Genomic DNA, 19,454 nt, shown 5'->3' with positions numbered 1-19,454 from the left:
GCTACTTTTTTCTGAGTGCCTGTACTGTCTAAAACTATTAGGAATGCCACAGACAGCAGTTTGGTACTCGATAAACATACACCACAGTAAGTTACTAATCATAACTAATACTTTAACCTGCACCAAGTGCAAGTAAGCATTTCAAATCTAACATGTTGATACCATAAGTGAACAATAGCTGAACATGTTCATTTTGTACCTTGTTCAGTCTCCAAATGCTGCCAGGATGTATTCTGCAGATGGTATTATAATATTCTACAGTCGCCTACCAGTCTTGAAATGACACATACAGCAGCTTTTTACTTGATGGTGGAGATTTGACCTTTTCTGCATAATCTCTTTTTGTTTTTAATGGTCAGTTAATGTGTTTATATACAGATACTTAAATACAAATAATTTGGCTCTTATGATTTCTAAATGACATTGTGTACAAATAATAAAAATCACCTGATAGCTTTTGTGTCAGTAAAAATACGCTAAACTGTAAATTTTAGTGGCTGTAGTTGGGTAGGGCATTATGCATCAGTATTGCTCACATCAGTTACACATCTCTGAATGTATTTTTAGTATACATGTAGCTATTCCTTAGTGTTCCGATTTTTATACATATATATAAAGTCAGCATTATATTTTTCCTGAGTTTTTTTCCATTAATGTTTGGAACTGTGCTGTAGAACAGAATAGTTCTGTGGAGGAAGGTGAGTGGAAAGATGCTTATTCTACAACAAAAACTAGTACCAAAACTTCTTTGTTTAAACAATATATTTTAATGAATGAGTCCCTTAGTTTGGAGGCCATCTATTTTACTTGAAGTTGTATAAAAAGCAGGTAATTGGGTGTCTGTATTTTTTTGATTCTTTAATATTTGTACTTCCTTGGGTCACCATTGAATCCAGTTGAACTCTTTGTGATTTCATTCTTCAAAAATAATAATGAATTTACCAGGACTTTGTGCTTTGTTTAGGAAGGCACATTTCTGTATTGCTGCCTTGAAGAGAATACTAATTCATGTAATTTTCATTTTTTGAAGACCACCATATCAGTTGAAGTGAGGATTTCTAAGTGTCCTATATTACTGGAGCACTCAAGCAGTACATGGAGGTCCTTTCAGACCCAACAGCTACACATCTACCCTGCCCTTCTGTTAAAATAAAAGAACAAACAAAAATGGAAGGTCTAAATTTCTCTCTTACAGAAATGGAAGTAAGAATAAAAGTCAAAACTAGTTGAGAATTGATTACTTTAGAATTTAAGGATGTGAAGGAGTTAATGAACTGTAGAAAACAAGGTATTTACTGTTGAACATGTACAACTTTGTGCTTGGCTTGCTCAGGTATAAGGAGCTGTTTTTCAGTTATCCTTGTATTCTCAAAGTTAGTTGAGGGTGATTGAAAATACATCTTCTCCACGTATTTTATGTTCTTTAGAATATTGAGCTGTGAGTCAAGCATGGCAAACTGGAAGGGAATAGTAGGTCCTGTTCCTTACACCTTCCATGTTAAGCATCTGCTGCTGCCTATTGTTGGAGACAGTTGGCTTGTTGAATAAACCCCTTTAATCTGTTCCAACTAGATGTTGTAATAAAAGCATAATTGTATTCTTGGAGCCAGTTTTCTGCTTACTTCTGTTCTGCTTAATTCTATGAGAAACTGGGACTGGGGTGGGTTTTAGGTCTTTAAAAGGTCAGCATCTACATTTGAAGTGATTTCATTTCTTTTTGCCAAAGCCTATTTAGACAAGCTTAAAATATGTTCTACTGCTCTCAGTTTTAAAGACTGTTATTTTATTCTTTTAAGTCCTTTATTCTTATGACATTTATTCTTTTGATAAATATCTTGACTACTTCTAGAGTAAGCGTAAATATACATAACTACGTACATAACTAGGAAGCATTTTCTATACTTCACTTGAAGTTTTGGGTTGTAAACATTCTTATGCAAAGAAAGCCCACACCTTTTCTTCTGTAAAATAATGTGTAAAGGGTCACCTATGTGATTTATTGCAAGTAATCAAATATACAAATAAGAGTGAGCAATTTCTGATTGTGAAGAAAATGCTTTATGTAGCCAAATCTGAAGTGGTTATTAGTATTATTTGCAGTCGTGATCTGCGAGGCATTGCATCAAAAGCAACCTAGTCTAGTGGAAGGTGTCTCTATTGCTGGTTAAGTATCTCCTCTGTGTGCAACAGAATTTACATATATGTGTGTGTATATATATATATAAAAAATATATATATATTCATATATTATATATCTATAATATATTAAAAACCAAAATGGTTAGATGAGTGATTTTCTGACCAGTAAGAAAATTGATGTAAAGTTTGAATGAAATAGTTTTAAGATAACTTTCATTGTTTACAAAACAGGTTCAAATTGTCTGGACAGCTGCCTTTACTCTCTATCCAAATATCAGACCAGAACTTGACATGCATCTTGGAGCTAATTGATAGCATTCCTAAGCCAGAAAGTGCTCCTGCTACCAGTACACTTCCAAAAATAACCGAGGTAAGATTTTTAAAAAATACTTCAATAATAATTATCAGGAAGATACCTTCTTGCTATTAGCTGCTATTGCAGTTTAGAAAGGAGTGCCAGAAAGTTGAGAACAAGCATTTCCTTAGTATTTTTTGAAAAAAACTTAGGTAATTCTTCAAAGCTTAGAAATTTTTCTTGTTAGTTATCTTCAAACTTCTGTTACTCTGGGTATTACTTTGTAGTTCATATTGTTCTTGATTAACAAACATATTCACTTTTGTTGAGGATTAGTTTAATTGTACTTTCAAATTTAGACACATATCAGAGTGCTGCAGAGCTTGTGTTCAGCTATTTTGTTTAGCAAAGAAAAGTTTGAAACCTTGTGATTTTAAAGTTGAAGTAGTACATGGATCATAGTCAGCCTGGAGTTTAAGAAACCCCACAACGCAACAACAAAAAACCCGCAAAATATCCCCTGTCTGTGGCTATGTTCACTAAAGAGTGCCTGGCTGGCAGAAATGGCAGCTTCATTTCAGCTGATTTCACTGCTCTTCCCAGCTTTTCCTTATTCAGTGGTAACATCACACCTGAGTGGGCAGCAGTTCTGCCTTGCATTTTTAAGGCTTAGGAGCGTGGAGTGTGTTCTCTCCCTACTTCCCCACCCCTTTCCTGGGTAAAAATGGTTTGGATCACTGTTCTATGCTTTTTTTGGGATAGAGGATTGGCACTTTCTTGTTTCTATTCCTGAAAAGTGTTTTATCTTGTGATGTGAGCTGTTTTTAACAAAACCAAGAAATTAACTCTGAGTTGCTAATTTTTAACATTGCTCTAGTCTGTGTGATCTGGCTATGTTTTATGTAGCTTTAAAGCAATCTTGTTGTTTGAACATACATGAAATCTCAAGGTCAAAGATAAAATTTGCTATCCATTTTTCTGTCATTTGTAAATGCTTCTAATTATGTTACTTAATCTTTTGTATACTTTATTCTAAAGCAACAATGGTCATCTTTCTTTTTTGTTTATTTTTAAAGATTACTTAATTATTATCTTTTCATCTTTATACTAATTATTCTATTGTGTTCTTGATGGCTGTTGCTGCAGTTTTGGTGGTGTTTTCTGTGGGTTATGTTAGCATAATACTTGATAACTGTAAACGCACATGACTAGACATACTTACTTATTCAAAGTATATATAGACTGAAGATCGTTCCACTTCAATACGTAGTTCCTGCCATCTCTTTAGTGGTCATGTTACGATCTGCTCTTCCACTCTTTGTGTACTAATAGTAGTATCCCTAGCCAAAAGCTGCCCTAGTCTCTATTGTTTTGACAAATAATTACAGACAAACTTTCCTCAAGAATAAGTGATGGGATTTTAGTTTTACATGAATAAAATGTGCATATGTAAGATGATCATCCTGTACTTTGTAACATTACCTATGCTCAAATTTAATTATAGTATTCAGCTGTTACAGTTAAAATAATTTAACTTTGTGCTTAATATTACTTGTACATTGCTTGGGATGTATAAGATGAGGTAAGGAAAGACTGTTGAGCCAATGTGAATGTATTTGAATTACATGCAGCATCCATACTAAAACCTATGGTTAACCCTGTCTGCACAAGCTTCTGTCTACTGCAGAGCTTGACAGACACTAATTGCTGGTGTTAAGTTCAGTTAATTTGAGAGGATTTGCTGCTTTGGTGGTTGCAGGTACACTCCCATGCTTTCATCCTTGTAGCTGAAATTCTTTTGAGCTTTGTTGCCATCACATCACTTCTGAACCAAAAAGGACGTGAAAGCCTTTTTCAGAGCTCCACATGTGAAATTTATGCTTTACATTTTGAGTTAGTGGAGGAATTGTTCTTGGGCTGTGAAAACAGAAGACTCTTCAGAGCAGATAACCTCTAGTTTTTTGCACTCTGCAGTTTCTTATACTTCAGCACGAGAAGGCTCTTCAGTGTGGAAGGCTTTATTTCTCATGATTTCTTTGATTTCTCATGATACGGTAAAATCAAGTCTCACAGTTTCTTCTCCTTGCCACCTTAGAACGGAAAAGTGTTACAGATGAGACTCTTTCACAGTTACAAGACTTTTAGAGATTTGGTGTAACTATTACTCATAGACACGGATATATTCCGTAAGGTCAAATTATGTAGGCTGGAGATTGAGAAGTGAGAGTGCTGTAATGTGATGACTGAGATGAAAGTGGATCATTGGAAACAACGTACAATTATGAATGTTTCTTTGCTGCCATAATACTTAGGTTTCTGTAAGATACTATGCATTACTGAATAATTGTCCCCGACCGGGCTTTGAAAGTAGTGGTAAGGGGTTGGCTGGAGGGGAAAGAACCACTGTTGTTTGCGCAGTCCAAAGCCAAAGGCGCTTGAGAAGAACGGGGGCACACAGACAATGTACATGTCTCTCCTTGCTTTAGAGCTCTGTGCAAGGCACACACATTCTACGTGCATGTGAGAACGCAGGTGAGAATTGTTTACAAAATCAAACCACCAAGACCACTTTCTGAGGCTTGATGGGAAAATCTGGCTTTGGTTATCTTCACTAAGACAGTTTAATTCTGTTACATATGATATCATGTGGAGTGAGGATTCTTGTCCTTTTCTCCACTCCAGTGGCAAAACAGTGACATTTCATACATTCCAGTTACTTGTCTGCATTGTGCATAACTGCATCTCACAATTAAAGACTCCACTAGCATCTGTTTTTCCAGATACATGAAGAAATGAGATTCAACAAGATCAGTGCCAGGTCCTGCACTTGGGCCACAACAACCTCTTGCAATGCTACAGGCTTGGGGAAGAGGGGCTGGAAAGATTCTCGGTGGAAAAGGACCTGGGGCTGTTGGTCGACAGCCAGCTGAACATGAGCCAGCTTGTGCCCAAGAAGGCCGATAGCATCCTGACTTATGTCAGAAATAGTGTGGCCAGCAGTACTAGGAAGTTGATTGTCCCCCTGTACTCAGCACTGGTGAAGCTGCATCTCAAATACTGTGTTCAGTTTTGGGCCCCTCACTACAAGAAAGACACTGAGGTGCTGGAGCTTGTCCAAAGAAGGGCAATGAAGCTGGTAAAGAGTCTAGAGCATAAGTTTTCTGAGGAGTGGCTGAGGGAACTGGGGTTGTTTAGTCTGGAGAAAAGGAAGCTTAGGGGAGACCTTATCGCTTTCTACGATTACCTGAAAGGAGGTTGTAGCACAGTGGATGTCGGTCTCTTCTCCCAAATAACAAATGAGGAAGTAGCCTCAAGTTATGGTAGTGGAGATTTAGATTCGACTGATTCTGTTCAACATGTTTGTTGGCAGTATGGACAGCGGGATCAAATGCTGATGTTGCCAAGCTGTGTGGTGCGGTCGACATGCTGAAGGGAAGGGATGCCATCCAGAGGGACCTTGACATGCTTGACACATGAGAGGATGGGCCAGTGCCAATCTCATGAAGTTCAACAATGCGAGGTGCAGGGTCCTACATGTGGGTTGGGGCAATCCCAGGCAGAGCTACAGGTTGAGTGAAGTGATTCAGAGCAGCCCTGAGGAGAAGGACTTGGGGGTGTTGGTTGATTAGAAACTGATCATGAGCCGGCTCCAGTGTGTGCTTGCAGCCCAGAAACCAACTGTATCCTGGGTTTCATCAAAAGGAGCATGACTAGCACGTCAAAGAGGTGATTCTGCCCCTCTACTCTGCCCTCATGAGACCCCACTTGGAGTACTGTGTGCATTCCATGTCCTTCTAACATAAGAAGGACATGGAATTGTTGGAACAAGTCCAGAGGAGATCCACAAGGATGGTAAGGTGGCTGGAGCACCTCTCCTGTGAAGACAGGCTCAGAAAGTGGGGGTTGTTCAGCCTGGAGAAGAAAAGACTTCATGGAGACCTGATAGCAGCTTTCCAGTATCTGAAGGGGGCTTACAAGGGTGCTGGGGAGGGACTCTTTGTCAGGGGCTGTAGTGATAGGACAAGGGGTAATGGGTTTAACTTAAGCAGGGGTAGTTCAGGTTAGATATAAGGAAGAAGTTCTTTACTGTGAGGGTGGTGAGGCACTGGAACAGGCTGCTCAAGGAAATTGTGAATGCTCCATCCCTGGCAGTGTTCAAGGCCAGGTTGGACAGAGCCTTGGGCAGCATGGTCTAGTGTGAGGTGTCCCTGCCCATGGCAGGGAGGTTGGAACTAGATGATCCTTAAGGTCCTTTCCAACCTAAATATTTTTATGATTCTGTTAGGGGAAAATTTCTTCACCAAAGGGTTGTCAAGCATTGGAATGGGCTGCCCAGGGAAGTGGTTGAGTCCCCATTTCTGGAGGTACTTAAAAGACGTGTAGATATGGTGCTTAGAGACATGGTTTACTGGTGGACTTGTCAGTGTGAGGTTGACGGTTGGACTTGATGATCTTCAAAGTCTTTTCAACCTAAATGGTTCTATGAGTCTGTGAAATATAGATACATCTGTTTGCTCTAATATTATCTCTAGCACTTTTTATTTTTTTTTCCCACCTGTCACTACTGTCGTGATTTTTATAAAGAACACTTGATCTTTTCTTTTACTGTGTTCTCTGCTGTGGCCATGCTGTCGTCCTGTGAGGGACTAGGTTTTGTCTTTCCAGAGTTTTCATATGATGTGCTGTTTTTTGTCCATCTTTCTATCTGTGATATTCGATGTTCGCAATGTTCCCTGATGTATTCTCTCTGTAGCGAGATGAATATGCCGTGTCTGATTTAGGGCTCATTTCTCTGTGTGTTTTTAATTTCAGTAACGTAATTTTTTAACAATAGTGATTTGCACTTAAAATAAGTCCCATTTCCCAATGTTGTAAGTTTATGCAGCATATGTATATGCAATAGCACATATCTAAGCAAAAAATAAAAATAATTGTATCTTCTGTTTCAGTCTATGCTATCGCCTGTGCTTTCAGCAACACATTTATCGCAAAGTGTGTTTCCTGGTTTGGATCTTCATTCTTTTACTGAGTCAGGTAATCCTATCTATTTTGAAGTCTGATATAATAAACAGGTCAAGTTTTTGAGTTCATTGAATTAATTTGTTTCTCTTGGAGTAAGTGACCACTTGTGGCTTTGTTTTAAGTTCTGGAGGTTTGGTAGTGTTGTAGTTGGTGCAGCTTATTATAATTTTCTCTATACAAAATACTTGTGTATTTTCTCATAGCAGTAAAATTCTGTGTGTTTGTTTTTCTTGTTCCCTTTCTAAAGGCAAAGCAGTAAATTGTTTGGTAGGATAGGTTTGTTTATTTTTGTCTTTGCATACGTTACTACAAATCTCTATTCAGAACATCTGAAGTAGTATGTATGCCATTTTTTTGCTTCACTATGTGCTTAGTCATCTGACAGCAGTTTAAATTATTTTCTTGTGGTGAAGGATTTCTCTCCTACTTAGCTGGATTTATTTAAGTTACAAAATACTGAAATGAGGACAGTTGGAAATTACTGTGTTGTTATAAAACCCCATCATTTCAACTTCTCCAGGATCAGACAGAAGATTGGCCATGGAGAAATTGGTCATGTTTAATAATGCCTTGCTGTGCAAACAGCTTAGATTGTAACATTCCATCTAGTAGTTACATATGAAAAATACACAAATATATGAGTGTTATTTCAGTGTCAATCACCTTTTTGAGGCCAAAACAATCAGCTGGAGAAACAGAGAACAATACTGCTTCTCCTCTCTCATGTTAATAATATATGCGGTTTGCAAACACTAGCAAAGTTAATTTTTACATCTACTTCATCACTTTAAATTCAGTGTGTGTGTAAAGTATTGATACAAATATGTATCTGTGTGTGTACGTATATTTTTTGGAACTATGAGTTCCTTTAAGTGCCCAAAGGAAGAGAGAAAGTGTCTTTCAATTCTTAAATACTAGGGTGAGATGAAGGCAACAGTGGCTAAAATTGATTTGAGAAAGTAATAACTAGGTTTAGGTTGAATCAAGTCTGGTTTTAAATTTCTACTATGCATACAACTGTGCAGTAATTTTAAGTGATTCATGTTATTTCTCTGTCTTCACAACCCCAGATGGAAGGGTGCTTTTAAGCCATAGAAAATACCTCTTATTGTCATTTGTTCAGTTTTGTCAGAAGAAGGATACTTCTTCCAGAGTTACCTTTCATTTCACTGCTTATGGTTTTAGGTGAAGGAGAAGAGCCTTATAGGATGGTGCCATCTATTTGTCTTGGTTATACTTCTGTAATTGGTGGATTAAAACCTTGATAGTACTTAGGAGTCTCCCCTGAAATGGGAGATCCTTAGCAGGGAGAGATCCAAAGTAGTGTCACTATTAGTGGCACAAAGGCTTCTGTGTGGTCAGCAGCAGTCAGACCAGCATAAGAGTTATTAAGCTATTAGTACAAACTTGAAGGCAAGATGAGCCACAGTTTGTGCTCTCTGTTGCATAGACAATAGTGAGAGACTGTTGATGAAGGAATTAGTTGAAAAGAACTAATTTATGATGATGTGTTAGAGGGAGATGTAGCTGTGGTGAAAAGCTGTGGAGCCAGGAGCAGAGATAATGATAGAAACAGACTTTACTGTTTGCTAATTATCAGCTAGGTAATCTTCCCATACTTGTACATTTAAGTTTTTATAGATGTAGTCATGAAAATTCTAGGTCAGAGTATATTGGCTGTCTGAAATCTGTACGTAATGTTGTTGTGAATTAATCCTTAGAATCAGAAGAAGAATTTTATGATGCTCTGAGCAGTCCTGTGGAAGACATGCCGTTTTTTGAAACTCCGTCTGGTTCCCTCAAGCAAACTAGCAGTACAAGGCAAAAAACCCTATGTAAACAGGAATCTTTGAAAGCTGTGACAAAATTCCAGCTAAGGTTTGAAGTAGCTGAGGTAAAAGTGATATTTTAAAATTTCTCTGAATCACATCTGAATGGTAATTTTTCCCTGTTTCTTGTGTGATGAATCCGTGTCTACAGAAGTATTGATTCCCCAGTTCTTGTTGAAACTACTCTGTAGGCTTTTCCAAGTCAGAGTTTTGCTTCTCCATCCTTGTCATCACTGAAATGCTTTGGTTTATCTCCTTTGATTTATCCCAGCTAATTTTATTGTTGAATTTCCTTTACCTAACTATCACTCAAAAGTCATGTTACATATTTTTGGCTTAAGATGTAGCTTTTGACATTTTTTCGGGATACTAATGTGGTCACTAGGAAAACTTCATGCATGTTTCATCTTGTAACAGGCACTGTATTTTTCAGCTCCAGTTTTTCCCAGGCTTCGTTGACTTCACACCTAAATCTGTAACATGTTCACTATGAAATGTTTTATATGTTATTCTTGCTGTTCCAGACTTGGGGGAAGAGTAAGGAGAGGGTATTCTACCCAAGTGCAAGATTCTAACTCCACCAGTTAGCCTAGTAAAACAGATGGCCTCTTATCACTATCATTACCTTTATCATTAGGCTATCACATCTATGACAGTGTTAGTGCTACTGCTCACCTTTTAGCTTTACCATTAAACCATAAAAATGCAGTTAACTTTAAAAATTCTCTTTTAGGGTAGGGCTTGCAAAATGGCTTCAACACATCATAACTAGCTTGCAACATAGTATATACTATACCATATAGAAAATACATAAATAAAATTGAAATTTTCTGGGTGTTGACTGATGACAAGACTTTGTTTAAGGATCATAGAATGGTTTGGGTTGGAAAGGACCTTAAGATCATCTAGTTCCAACCACCCTGCTGTGGGCAGGGACACCTCCCACTAGACCAGGTTGCTCAAGGCCCTGTCCAACCTGGCCTTGAACAACTACTAGTCTAAAGATAAATGCTATGGTTTACATTATTCACTAATGGAAACTATCTTAAAATCTGTAAGAAAAAAATCAATTGAGAATCTATGAAGAGTCACCTTTGTGTTGGCTTTGTAATTTAAAATGACTTACTGGGTTTGGTTTTGATTTTCTGTCTCTGTGGAGAGCATTATGTGGAAAAGTACATATGTATTTGTTTTGCTTTGTTTGAGAAAGACTGATTAAAAACAGCTCAGGTAGGAATTTATTTAACAAGATCTTTGTCATGCATGGGTGAAAAAGTAGGAAATCCTTTGAGCTGATACTCAGCTTGGGAATCTAATTCTTCCCAGGAGAGTTCAAAGAAATTCCAGTGACAGCAGTAAATTCATTATTCTGACCGAAAATCTCATTTTGACTATGAAGTTGAACGTTACTAAATGCTTACAGAGATTTTAAAAAATAAATTAGTTCATGTAGGTGTAGCTTTGATATTACATGTGTGTATGTTTGAAGTTTTTGTTAAAATTGCAGCAAACAGTATTCCAGCATTTTGGTTGTTGAGCTGTTTATTTTTTTCAGGGCATGTGCTCTGTAAAGTTGAATGATCCGTAGATGTTAACCAGTAAAATATACATAAATATATAATACTATATAAAAACTAAGAGATAATCCATTACCTTTTTTTTATTTTTCTGTTTGTCTGGGGTTTTTTAGGTCTTAATTAAACTATGCCGTCTTACTGATAATGCTGAGACACCTGTGCTGGAGCTTGATATTATTAAGTTAGGCACTGAACTTAAATTAAGAAGATTTGATGTGACGGCAAATGCTTTCCTTCGTGAAGTTTCTCTGGTGTGCCCAGAGTATGTGGGTAAGTATGTATAGTCTGATAAAAAATAATTCACAAACGACACTGTGAATTTGTATTTTAAAAGCCTATGGGGCTTTTTTTTGTCAACTGAAGAAGATTTGTTCTGTAAATTAAGTGAAGGGGGTGAATGAGGAAGGCAAAAGTAATTAGGGAATTCATTCTCTTAGTAAAGCTTTGGTAAACATGTTTTAGTGCTGATGATTTTAGTAAACATCTAACTAGTTCTACAGAAGAGGTTTTGTGATTAAATAGTAATGATAGCTAGTAGTCTAGTTTGTAGTCTATAGATGATTAAAAGAATTGTAGAAAACTTGTCTTTTTTGTTTGTTTGTTTGTTTTTTCTCCTTAAAAAAAGTAATCTTTTTTTTCCTTCTGGGTTTTTTTAAGATGATAATGACAAACCAGTTTACATAGTTACTACCTTGGATAATGTGGATGATGACCTTCTTACTCTGGAGTACATAAAGGTGAGAAAAGAACAGACTTAGGTTTTCAATTGTAAGCCAAGCATAGACAGTACAATCTTACTGAGCAGCTGTTGAAGGTTTTTTCCTACTTACTCATTCCTTAACATGCTGAGTGTCATGTGCAAAGTGTGTCAGCTCCCTAAACAGATTAACTTGTACATCTTAAGTTGTAGTGTTTTTTAAAATAAATTCTCTGTAATGAAATATCTCAAAAGTGGATGCTAGGAGGATGGTGCCAGACTCTTTTCAGGTGTGCTCAGCAACAGAATGAGGAGCAATGGCCATAAACTAAAATGCAAGAAGTTTCACCTCAATATGAGCAAGTACTTCTTTACATTGGGGCTGGCAAAGCACTGGAATGGGCTGCCAGAGGGGTTGTGGCGTCTTCCTCTCTGGAAACGTTCAAAACTGTCATGGTTTGAGCCCAGCCGGAAACTCGGAACCACGCAGCCACTCGCTCACTCCCCCCCCCAAGTTCTTCCTCCCTCCGCTCCTGGAGGGATGGGGAGGAGAATCAGAAGAATGTAACTCCCATGGGTTGAGATAAGAGCAGTCCAGTAACTAATAATAATGATAATGGAAATAACAAGGGGAGAGGATACAATTGCTCACCACCCACCAACCGATACCCAGCCCGACCCGAGCAGTGATCTGGGCCTTCTGGGTAACTCCCCCCGGTTTATATACTGGGCATGACGTGCTGTGGTATGGAATACCCCTTTGGCTAGTTTGGGTCAGGTGTCCTGTCACTGCTTCCTCTAGGCTTCCCTTCCTCCCTGGCAAAGCATGAGACTGAGGCTGTCCTTGGTCGGAGTAAACGTTACTTAGCAACAACTAAAAACGTTGGTGTTATCAGCATTGTTCCCAGGCTGAAAGTTAAAAACACAGCACTGCACCAGCTACACCAGCTAATAAGAAGGAGAAAAAATGACTGCTGCAGCTGAACCCAGGACAAAAACCCACCTGGGCACGTTCCTGTGTAACCTGCTCTGGGTGGCCCTGGCTTGGCAGGGGGGTTGGACTAGATGATCTCCAGAGGTCCCTTTCAACCCTGATGGTTCTGTGATCCTGTGAAATTAGTAACCTCCTGATTTGTTTGTTTTACATGCACTTTTGGTGGAATAGGCTGATATTAATGGACCAGAACTGAAAACTATTTATCAGAATGTTCTACAGAAAATAAAGGTATGATTTTTTTTTTTATTTTTTTTCCCTTCCTTAACATGAATGTCTCATTGTGGGGAGATAGGCATATTGGATAAATATAATTTGTTCTTTTAGGTGAACTTTTCATCTCTAGATATTCAGTTGCATTCTCAAGCTCTGCTGAATGCTGTGAACTATCTGAATAATATTCTACCCAAACAAGAAACTAAAGTTGCAGAAGAACCGGTCTATGAAAAAATAGAGGAGAAGAAGGATGTTCTTAAGAAATTAAGTAAGTTTCTTTTTTTCCGTCTCTCTCTCTCTTTTCACTCCTCTCTCCTCACTTATTTAAGCAAGGAAGCAAACAAATATTTTCTATTTTTGTGAGCCTATCAGTGTCTTTTGAAATGAGAAATTTTCTTCAGGTTATGTTTACTTCACTTCACAGCCTTTTTTTAATTTCAGTGGTAATAAGAATGTTAGCCGTCAGAGTAGTATGGAGTAGCAAAGGTATGCTCTTATTCCTTGGCTGGGAGCATGTAAATGAGAAATAACTATAATTAATGAGGCAAGGTAGATGCCACAGCTGTTGATATTTCCTGAGGTAGAAATACTTAAGCATGTTCTTTGAAGATATGTGTTCAAATTCACATAGTTTTGTTAATCTGCATTAGGTGCTAGCTTACTGTCACTGATTATGTTCCTAATGGTGTTCTTACATATAATGAGAAAAGTATTTTTGCATTACAGCATTTAGGTAGAAAAGGAAATGGAAAAAAACCTACTGGTTAGAAAACTTAGCACTAAGGTGAAAACTTACAGTAAATGTATTAAATACATTCTAGGCACTTTTGTTCTTTCCAAATAATAGCATAATTACCATTTTTCTCTAATTCCTCAATGAAATGACTTTGTACACTATTTTCACATTGAGATAATATTTTTGTTGGTTTAGGTTTGCAACCTGCAGGTAGGTACTCATTTAGCTATTTATTGATGTGTAGATATTGGCTGTAGATATTAGTACAAAATATATAGTGCTGCTTTTCATAAGCTTGAGGACAGTTTTGGTTACTAGTGACCTACTGGTTGCTGAACAGCTAAATTCTGTTTGGCACCAGTTTTGTAGGAATAATTTGTTGGAATTGCTGCTTTGGGTTTATTAACAGGCACATGAATTGAATTTACGTTGAAGTGTAATAAACAGAAAGTCCTTGCATGGTAGAAGCTGGCTTGACCATTTTCAATCTTTAGTTATAAGAAGCTGGTAATAGCATTCATTAATATCAATTACCATGTTTTTAGGGACACATAAGTAGAATATGAATTCCTGAAAATTGAGAGAAATCTGGTGAGCTTTCTCACGTTTATCAGATGTAGCTGTTACTCTGTAGGTATCTGGTTTCTATGTATAAATACAGGGTTCTTATCTCTCTTTGGCCGGCAAAAGTATTAGTACTGTTACAGCGTGAAAGAGGAGCAGGCCAGTCAGGTATCCAGCAATACTGGTCTAAAGGAATTACTCTCTTCTAATGAGGTTAATCTCATCTCGTTCTATGCACAGTTTTCTGACGTACTGGTCAAGATGTACCTTTGCTGTGTATTCAAGGCACTGAGTACATGGGGAAAAAAACAAATAAAACCAAAACCCCTCATAAATTGTCTTTTTTCTTTTCCTTTATTTTGTTTGTTTTTGTGTTTTTTTAATTATAGAATCATAGAATAGTTGGGGTTGGAAAGAACCTTAAGATCATCTAGTTCCAACCCCCCTGCCATGGACAGGGACGCCTCTCACTAAACCATGTTGCCCAAGGCTCTGTCCAACCTGGCCTTGAACACCACCAGGGATGGAGCATCCACAACCTCCCTGGGCAACCCATTCCAGTGCTTCACCACCCTCACAGTAAAGAACTTCTTCCTTATATCTAATCTAAACTTCCCCTGTTTAAGTTTGAAGCCATTACCCCTTGTCCTACCACTCTAGTCCCTGACGAAGAGTCCCTCCTCAGCATCCTTATAGGCCCCCTTCAGATACTGGAAGGCTGCTATGAGGTCTCCACACAGCCTTCTCTTCTCCAGGCTGAACAGCCCCAACTTTCTCAGCCTGTCATTCCCTGGGATGAGTTGAGACACTTGATTGCCTTGCAGTTACTTTATTACCTTGTATTTGAGGAACATCAGTCTCTTGTGGATAACTTGCTTGCTATGCAGTTCTGTCATAATCTGACCAAGAACTCAGCAAGTCTGATTTGTTGATGATCTTGTGCAAGAGCAAATAAACGGATCATCTCCGTTTATTAATCTTGTGTCTGCTTCTGTTGGCTGTTAAATGCTCAACATTATACCACTGACATTCATTTCTGTTCTGAGAAGGACTTCTCTGAGATCTTTGTAATCATTGATTGCTGTTAATTGTAAAACACTGAGGGTCCAGCTAGTTATTAAAGCAAAAAAGAAAAACACCCACAAAAACTACAGTAAAGAATAGTTCTGAAGGTGATTCTAGTTGAATTATTGTAATAGTTGCTCTATGTTACTGATTTCAATAGTTTCCTTGTATGACTGACTTAGCCAACCCACTGGTATGTTGATGAGATCTTCCCGAGGCTGCCTGCATGCACTGATGTTGGTTCTTACAAGCAGTTCCATTAAACTACAGTAGTAGTTTGGTATCTTTACACTCCAAGTATCGCATTTGCAGTATGTGGTGAGATTCATCTGAGAATGTTAATTTGTGCTGCCTTCTCAAACATTTCTATTTTGCTAAACAGAAATATGTTTGTAAGTCTAGTGTATACTCATATTCAGTGATAAATTCACAGCGTTGCTGAGGATCAGTGATTTTATTATGGGAGGTTGGTGCACTACCAGTCTGATCATGCTTTTTGAAGAAAAGCTTGAGACAGAAACAGTACCTGCACTATATGTTTGCCTTGGAAATGGTGAGAAATCTGGTGGGATGAGATTTTAGAAGAGCATAAATATGTCACCCAGCCATGGTCTTTCAGCTGATGACTTTTCCTTTCTTCCTTTTTTTTTCCCCTTCTTTTTTTCTTTTTTACTATTCTGTCAGATTGTTAAGAAGTTGAGTTCCTCCGTTCATTCTTTCATGGTGTTTTGTAGGTTTCCATTGCATATTAGAAGAGGCACATGCTTGGAGTCTAGGTGAAATATCATTTGTGTATCTTCATGGACTTAACCCTAAGTCCAAAACTTAAAGGCTTCTGTTCTGTGGCTTACTCAAGGCTGTGAACAGAAGATTCAGCACTTCTCCAGCTTTGAACCATTTTGCTATGCAGGCAAACACTGAAGTGCTTGGTATCTTACAAAATTATTGGAGGCAAAGGATGAAATTAGTTTCTGATGTATTAACATGTGGCAGTTTATAGTATCATAGAATGGTTTGGGTTGGAAGTGACCTAAAAGATCATTTTGTTCCAATCCCTCTGCCACAGGTGGAGACATCTTCCCCTAGACCAGATTTAAGGCCCAACCTGCCCTTAAACACTTCCAGGGGTGGGGCATCCACAACTTCTTGGGGCAACCTGTTCCAGTGCCTCACCACTCTCATAGTGAAGAATTTCTTCCAAATCTCTAATCTCAATCTACCCTCTTTCATTTTAAAGCCATTCCTCCTTGTCCTGTCACTAGGTGATTCTCCTCCCTCCTTCTCCCCACTTCCGTACAACTGTGCAAACTAAACTTTTAACTGAGGGTAGTTATTGTGGATTGTCTTCTGTTAGCAATATACAATAAAATCATGTAACTGAAGCTGATTTATTTATGGAACGATAGCTTGATTGTGAGGGTTGAGAAAGCCTTAACATGCTCACACAGAATCCTTAAAGGTCATATCTCATCTGAAAAGGTAGGCTGTGAAAAAAATGGGTTCGATGTTTATTACTTTTAATTTTGCCTCGTAGTTTAGCTTTGTATATTTATATATGTAATTTAGCTTTGCATATAGATTACCTTTATGATTTTGTCACTTAGGACTCAAAGTCCCTTAATCCAAGATGTGATACTTCCTGTTGTCATTTGAAGTAGCATATAACACTATTTCAGATTTGACTTCAAGAAAAAAATGGAGTAAGTTATTGGTTGAGTCCCTTATCTGTTGATGTCTGTATTTAGCATTGTACCTGCAGATAGTGTTGTGTGGCATCTCAAATGAATATGCAGACATTTTTTCTGTTAACATGAAATAGCATATTTTTACTTGTACTCTGTTTTGGAAAAACCAAAAAGGGACTAAGTATTTGGACACCTGTGTTCTGAAAGGCACTGTGTTTGTATCTTTTATAGTTCTTAAGGGTGCCCATACTCATTTTGAAGGATGCTCACTGTCCGTAATCTTCAATGTCTAGTTATATTAATGTTTTTTTCATGTTTAAAACTGAAGTTTAGAAAATACAGGTTGTGGAGATATAATAAAACATTGCCTGCCGTATATAAACAAGACCCGTGATTGCAGATGACTAGTCAATAGACCAGAAGAGTAGTGTATTAATGTGGCTGTAATGTTACCACTATTTGAGATAAACTTAGTCCTGAATAACCTGTCTCTAATTTTGCATCGCGCTATGTAGAGGTATATTAAGTGTATTTCTTGCAGTTAATAAAATACTCATGTTGATTACCACAGTTTTTGAAGCACATAAGGACTCCTACATATACAATCCTGTGTGTATACTTCGTGTCGTACTTGCATTTTGTGCAAGTGCATTTTGCCAGTGCTGCAGGCTTGATACAAACAAAGCTTTAGGAAAGAGATCCTGAAATATTACATCTCCTCCTTAAAGAACTGTAACTTTATTGTTTTGTATTTCCCACAGCATCAAAGAAATCGAAGTATGAAGATGTTATTGACCTCAATATCTGTGCGGATTTATCTTGTTTACGTATCTTTATTACCGAGAAAAAACATAGAATAGCTGAAATTCACATTGAAGGTAGGAACAAAACTTCAATCACAAAGACACAAACCTTTGTAATGATAATTGTCTCTAGATTTTGCATTCGTGTTTTTTAAGGTCTGGATAGCCAAGTGATCATGAAAAAATCAGCAACAGAAGTAACTGCAAAATTAAAGAACATCATTATTGTGGATTCTGATGAGACAGCATTGTATAAAAAGGTATGCATTTTCATGTATCATTGATTTCTGAATAGAATATAGATGCTCAATTGACTTTCCTTTCTGGACTTGTACCCTTTAGCTGTGATTAATTTTTTTTCCTTTTTAATAATATGTATTTTCTGGGAGCATTATTCTCTATATAGGCAGACTCATTGTGCCCCCACAACCAGCAGTTGTTAGGCTGACATTGATTTTTGTGGAACTGTGATGCCCACCTACTCAGTACGCTCGTTGTTTTGTTGACTAATGGACATAATTATTACTCAGGCTGAGATTCTAACTGAATATTTTCAGCAGTTTCAAGGATTTTTATGTATTTATTTCATTTATTGTTGAAATATTTGAAGTAAAAATGTTTTGAAGGTGTGAAGTACTGATTAAATGGAAGTACTAGATTTCATTTTGGAATTCAGTTTCTCTACTGTAAGCTTTTTACAGCAGACTTTTTTTTTTTGTCTTCCTAAGGCTCTTTACATCACAGGAAAAGAAGTCTTCAACTTTAGAATGATATCGTATGTGAATGCTACAGATGGCATTGCATATACAAATATGAATGTTGTTGACAATCGTATTTACCTGACTGTTGGGTGTATTCAAGTAGTTTTTGTCAACAAATTCATTTCATCTATTTTGGTAAGTTAAATTTTCCAGATACTGTGCTTCAGCATTCAGATAACACTGTCAGACCTAGAAAAGGTTAAAACATCCCATATGGAGTGGTGGCCATTTGTGTAAGAACTCTTATATACTATTGTAAAAACTTCACTTGGATTGGTGGTTGGGCTATTTACCTTTCTTCTCCATATGTTTCTCATTGTGGAGAGGTGGCTAAGCAACAGTATTTGCTATTATTGTTAGTAATTTTCTGTTCATTGTTTTTAATACTGAAATACAAGTAGTAAACCATGAAAATTAATGCCTTTTCCATAAATTCTAAGTAAATCTATCTTTTACTCTTCATATGAGTAAATAAAACATCATTCATACAAGTCATACTACAGGGTCATTGCTGTTAATATCTGATTTACCAAATGTTTAATATGGAAATTTATTTTTATCTGTATGCATTCTTTATTGTATTTTGGAGGGAGATTATGCTATTAATGAAGTCAGGAAAAGTGTGTGGCAAAAAGAGTATCTCAAGATGGTTTGCTTTTAAAAAAAATATGATTCTTAAGTGCTTTTGAAGTAGTGTAATTATTAATCCCAAGATCTGTTTTCTTTTACTAGGCTTTTGTAAATAACTTTCAAGCGGCCAAGGAAGCTCTTACTGAGGCAACTGTTCAAGCAGCAGAGAAAGCAGCTACAGGTGTAAAAGAACTAGCAGAGCGTAGTTCCCGTTTGGCACTAGATATCAATATTAAAGCACCTGTTGTGATAGTTCCACAGTCAGCAATGTCTACAAATGTCCTGGTGGCTGATCTTGGTCTAATCACTGTGAAGAACCAGTTCTTTATCTCTAAAACAAAAACACAGTATAATCTCCCACCTGTTGTTGACTGTATGACAGTGAAATTGAGTGAACTGAAGTTATACAGGTAATGTAGTGTTAAGATTTTTTTTTTTATA

The 19,454-nt window shown here is 37.3% G+C and overlaps 1 protein-coding gene across 12 annotated transcripts in view; it reads left to right on the top strand.

Annotated features, from left to right (window-relative positions):
* The window catches only part of VPS13A (vacuolar protein sorting 13 homolog A), a 114,051-nt gene that overhangs the window by 32,824 nt on the left and 61,773 nt on the right, over positions 1-19,454 (top strand). For all 12 annotated transcript variants that reach the window (XM_030511527.1, XM_030511525.1, XM_030511526.1 and 9 more), the window contains 11 exons: positions 2,371-2,509; positions 7,384-7,468; positions 9,178-9,350; positions 10,976-11,132; positions 11,520-11,599; positions 12,725-12,784; positions 12,881-13,037; positions 17,581-17,697; positions 17,779-17,882; positions 18,351-18,518; positions 19,116-19,423. In XM_030511527.1, the coding sequence (XP_030367387.1) occupies positions 2,371-2,509; positions 7,384-7,468; positions 9,178-9,350; positions 10,976-11,132; positions 11,520-11,599; positions 12,725-12,784; positions 12,881-13,037; positions 17,581-17,697; positions 17,779-17,882; positions 18,351-18,518; positions 19,116-19,423 (1,548 nt within the window). The remainder of the gene's footprint in view (positions 1-2,370; positions 2,510-7,383; positions 7,469-9,177; positions 9,351-10,975; positions 11,133-11,519; positions 11,600-12,724; positions 12,785-12,880; positions 13,038-17,580; positions 17,698-17,778; positions 17,883-18,350; positions 18,519-19,115; positions 19,424-19,454) is intronic.

This window comes from Strigops habroptila, chromosome Z (assembly GCF_004027225.2).
Source record: "Strigops habroptila isolate Jane chromosome Z, bStrHab1.2.pri, whole genome shotgun sequence".
In the NCBI taxonomy this organism is placed as follows: Eukaryota; Metazoa; Chordata; class Aves; order Psittaciformes; family Psittacidae; genus Strigops; species Strigops habroptila.
Note: the sequence above shows the minus strand (reverse complement) of the source record. Positions and strands in the feature narration are given on the sequence as shown.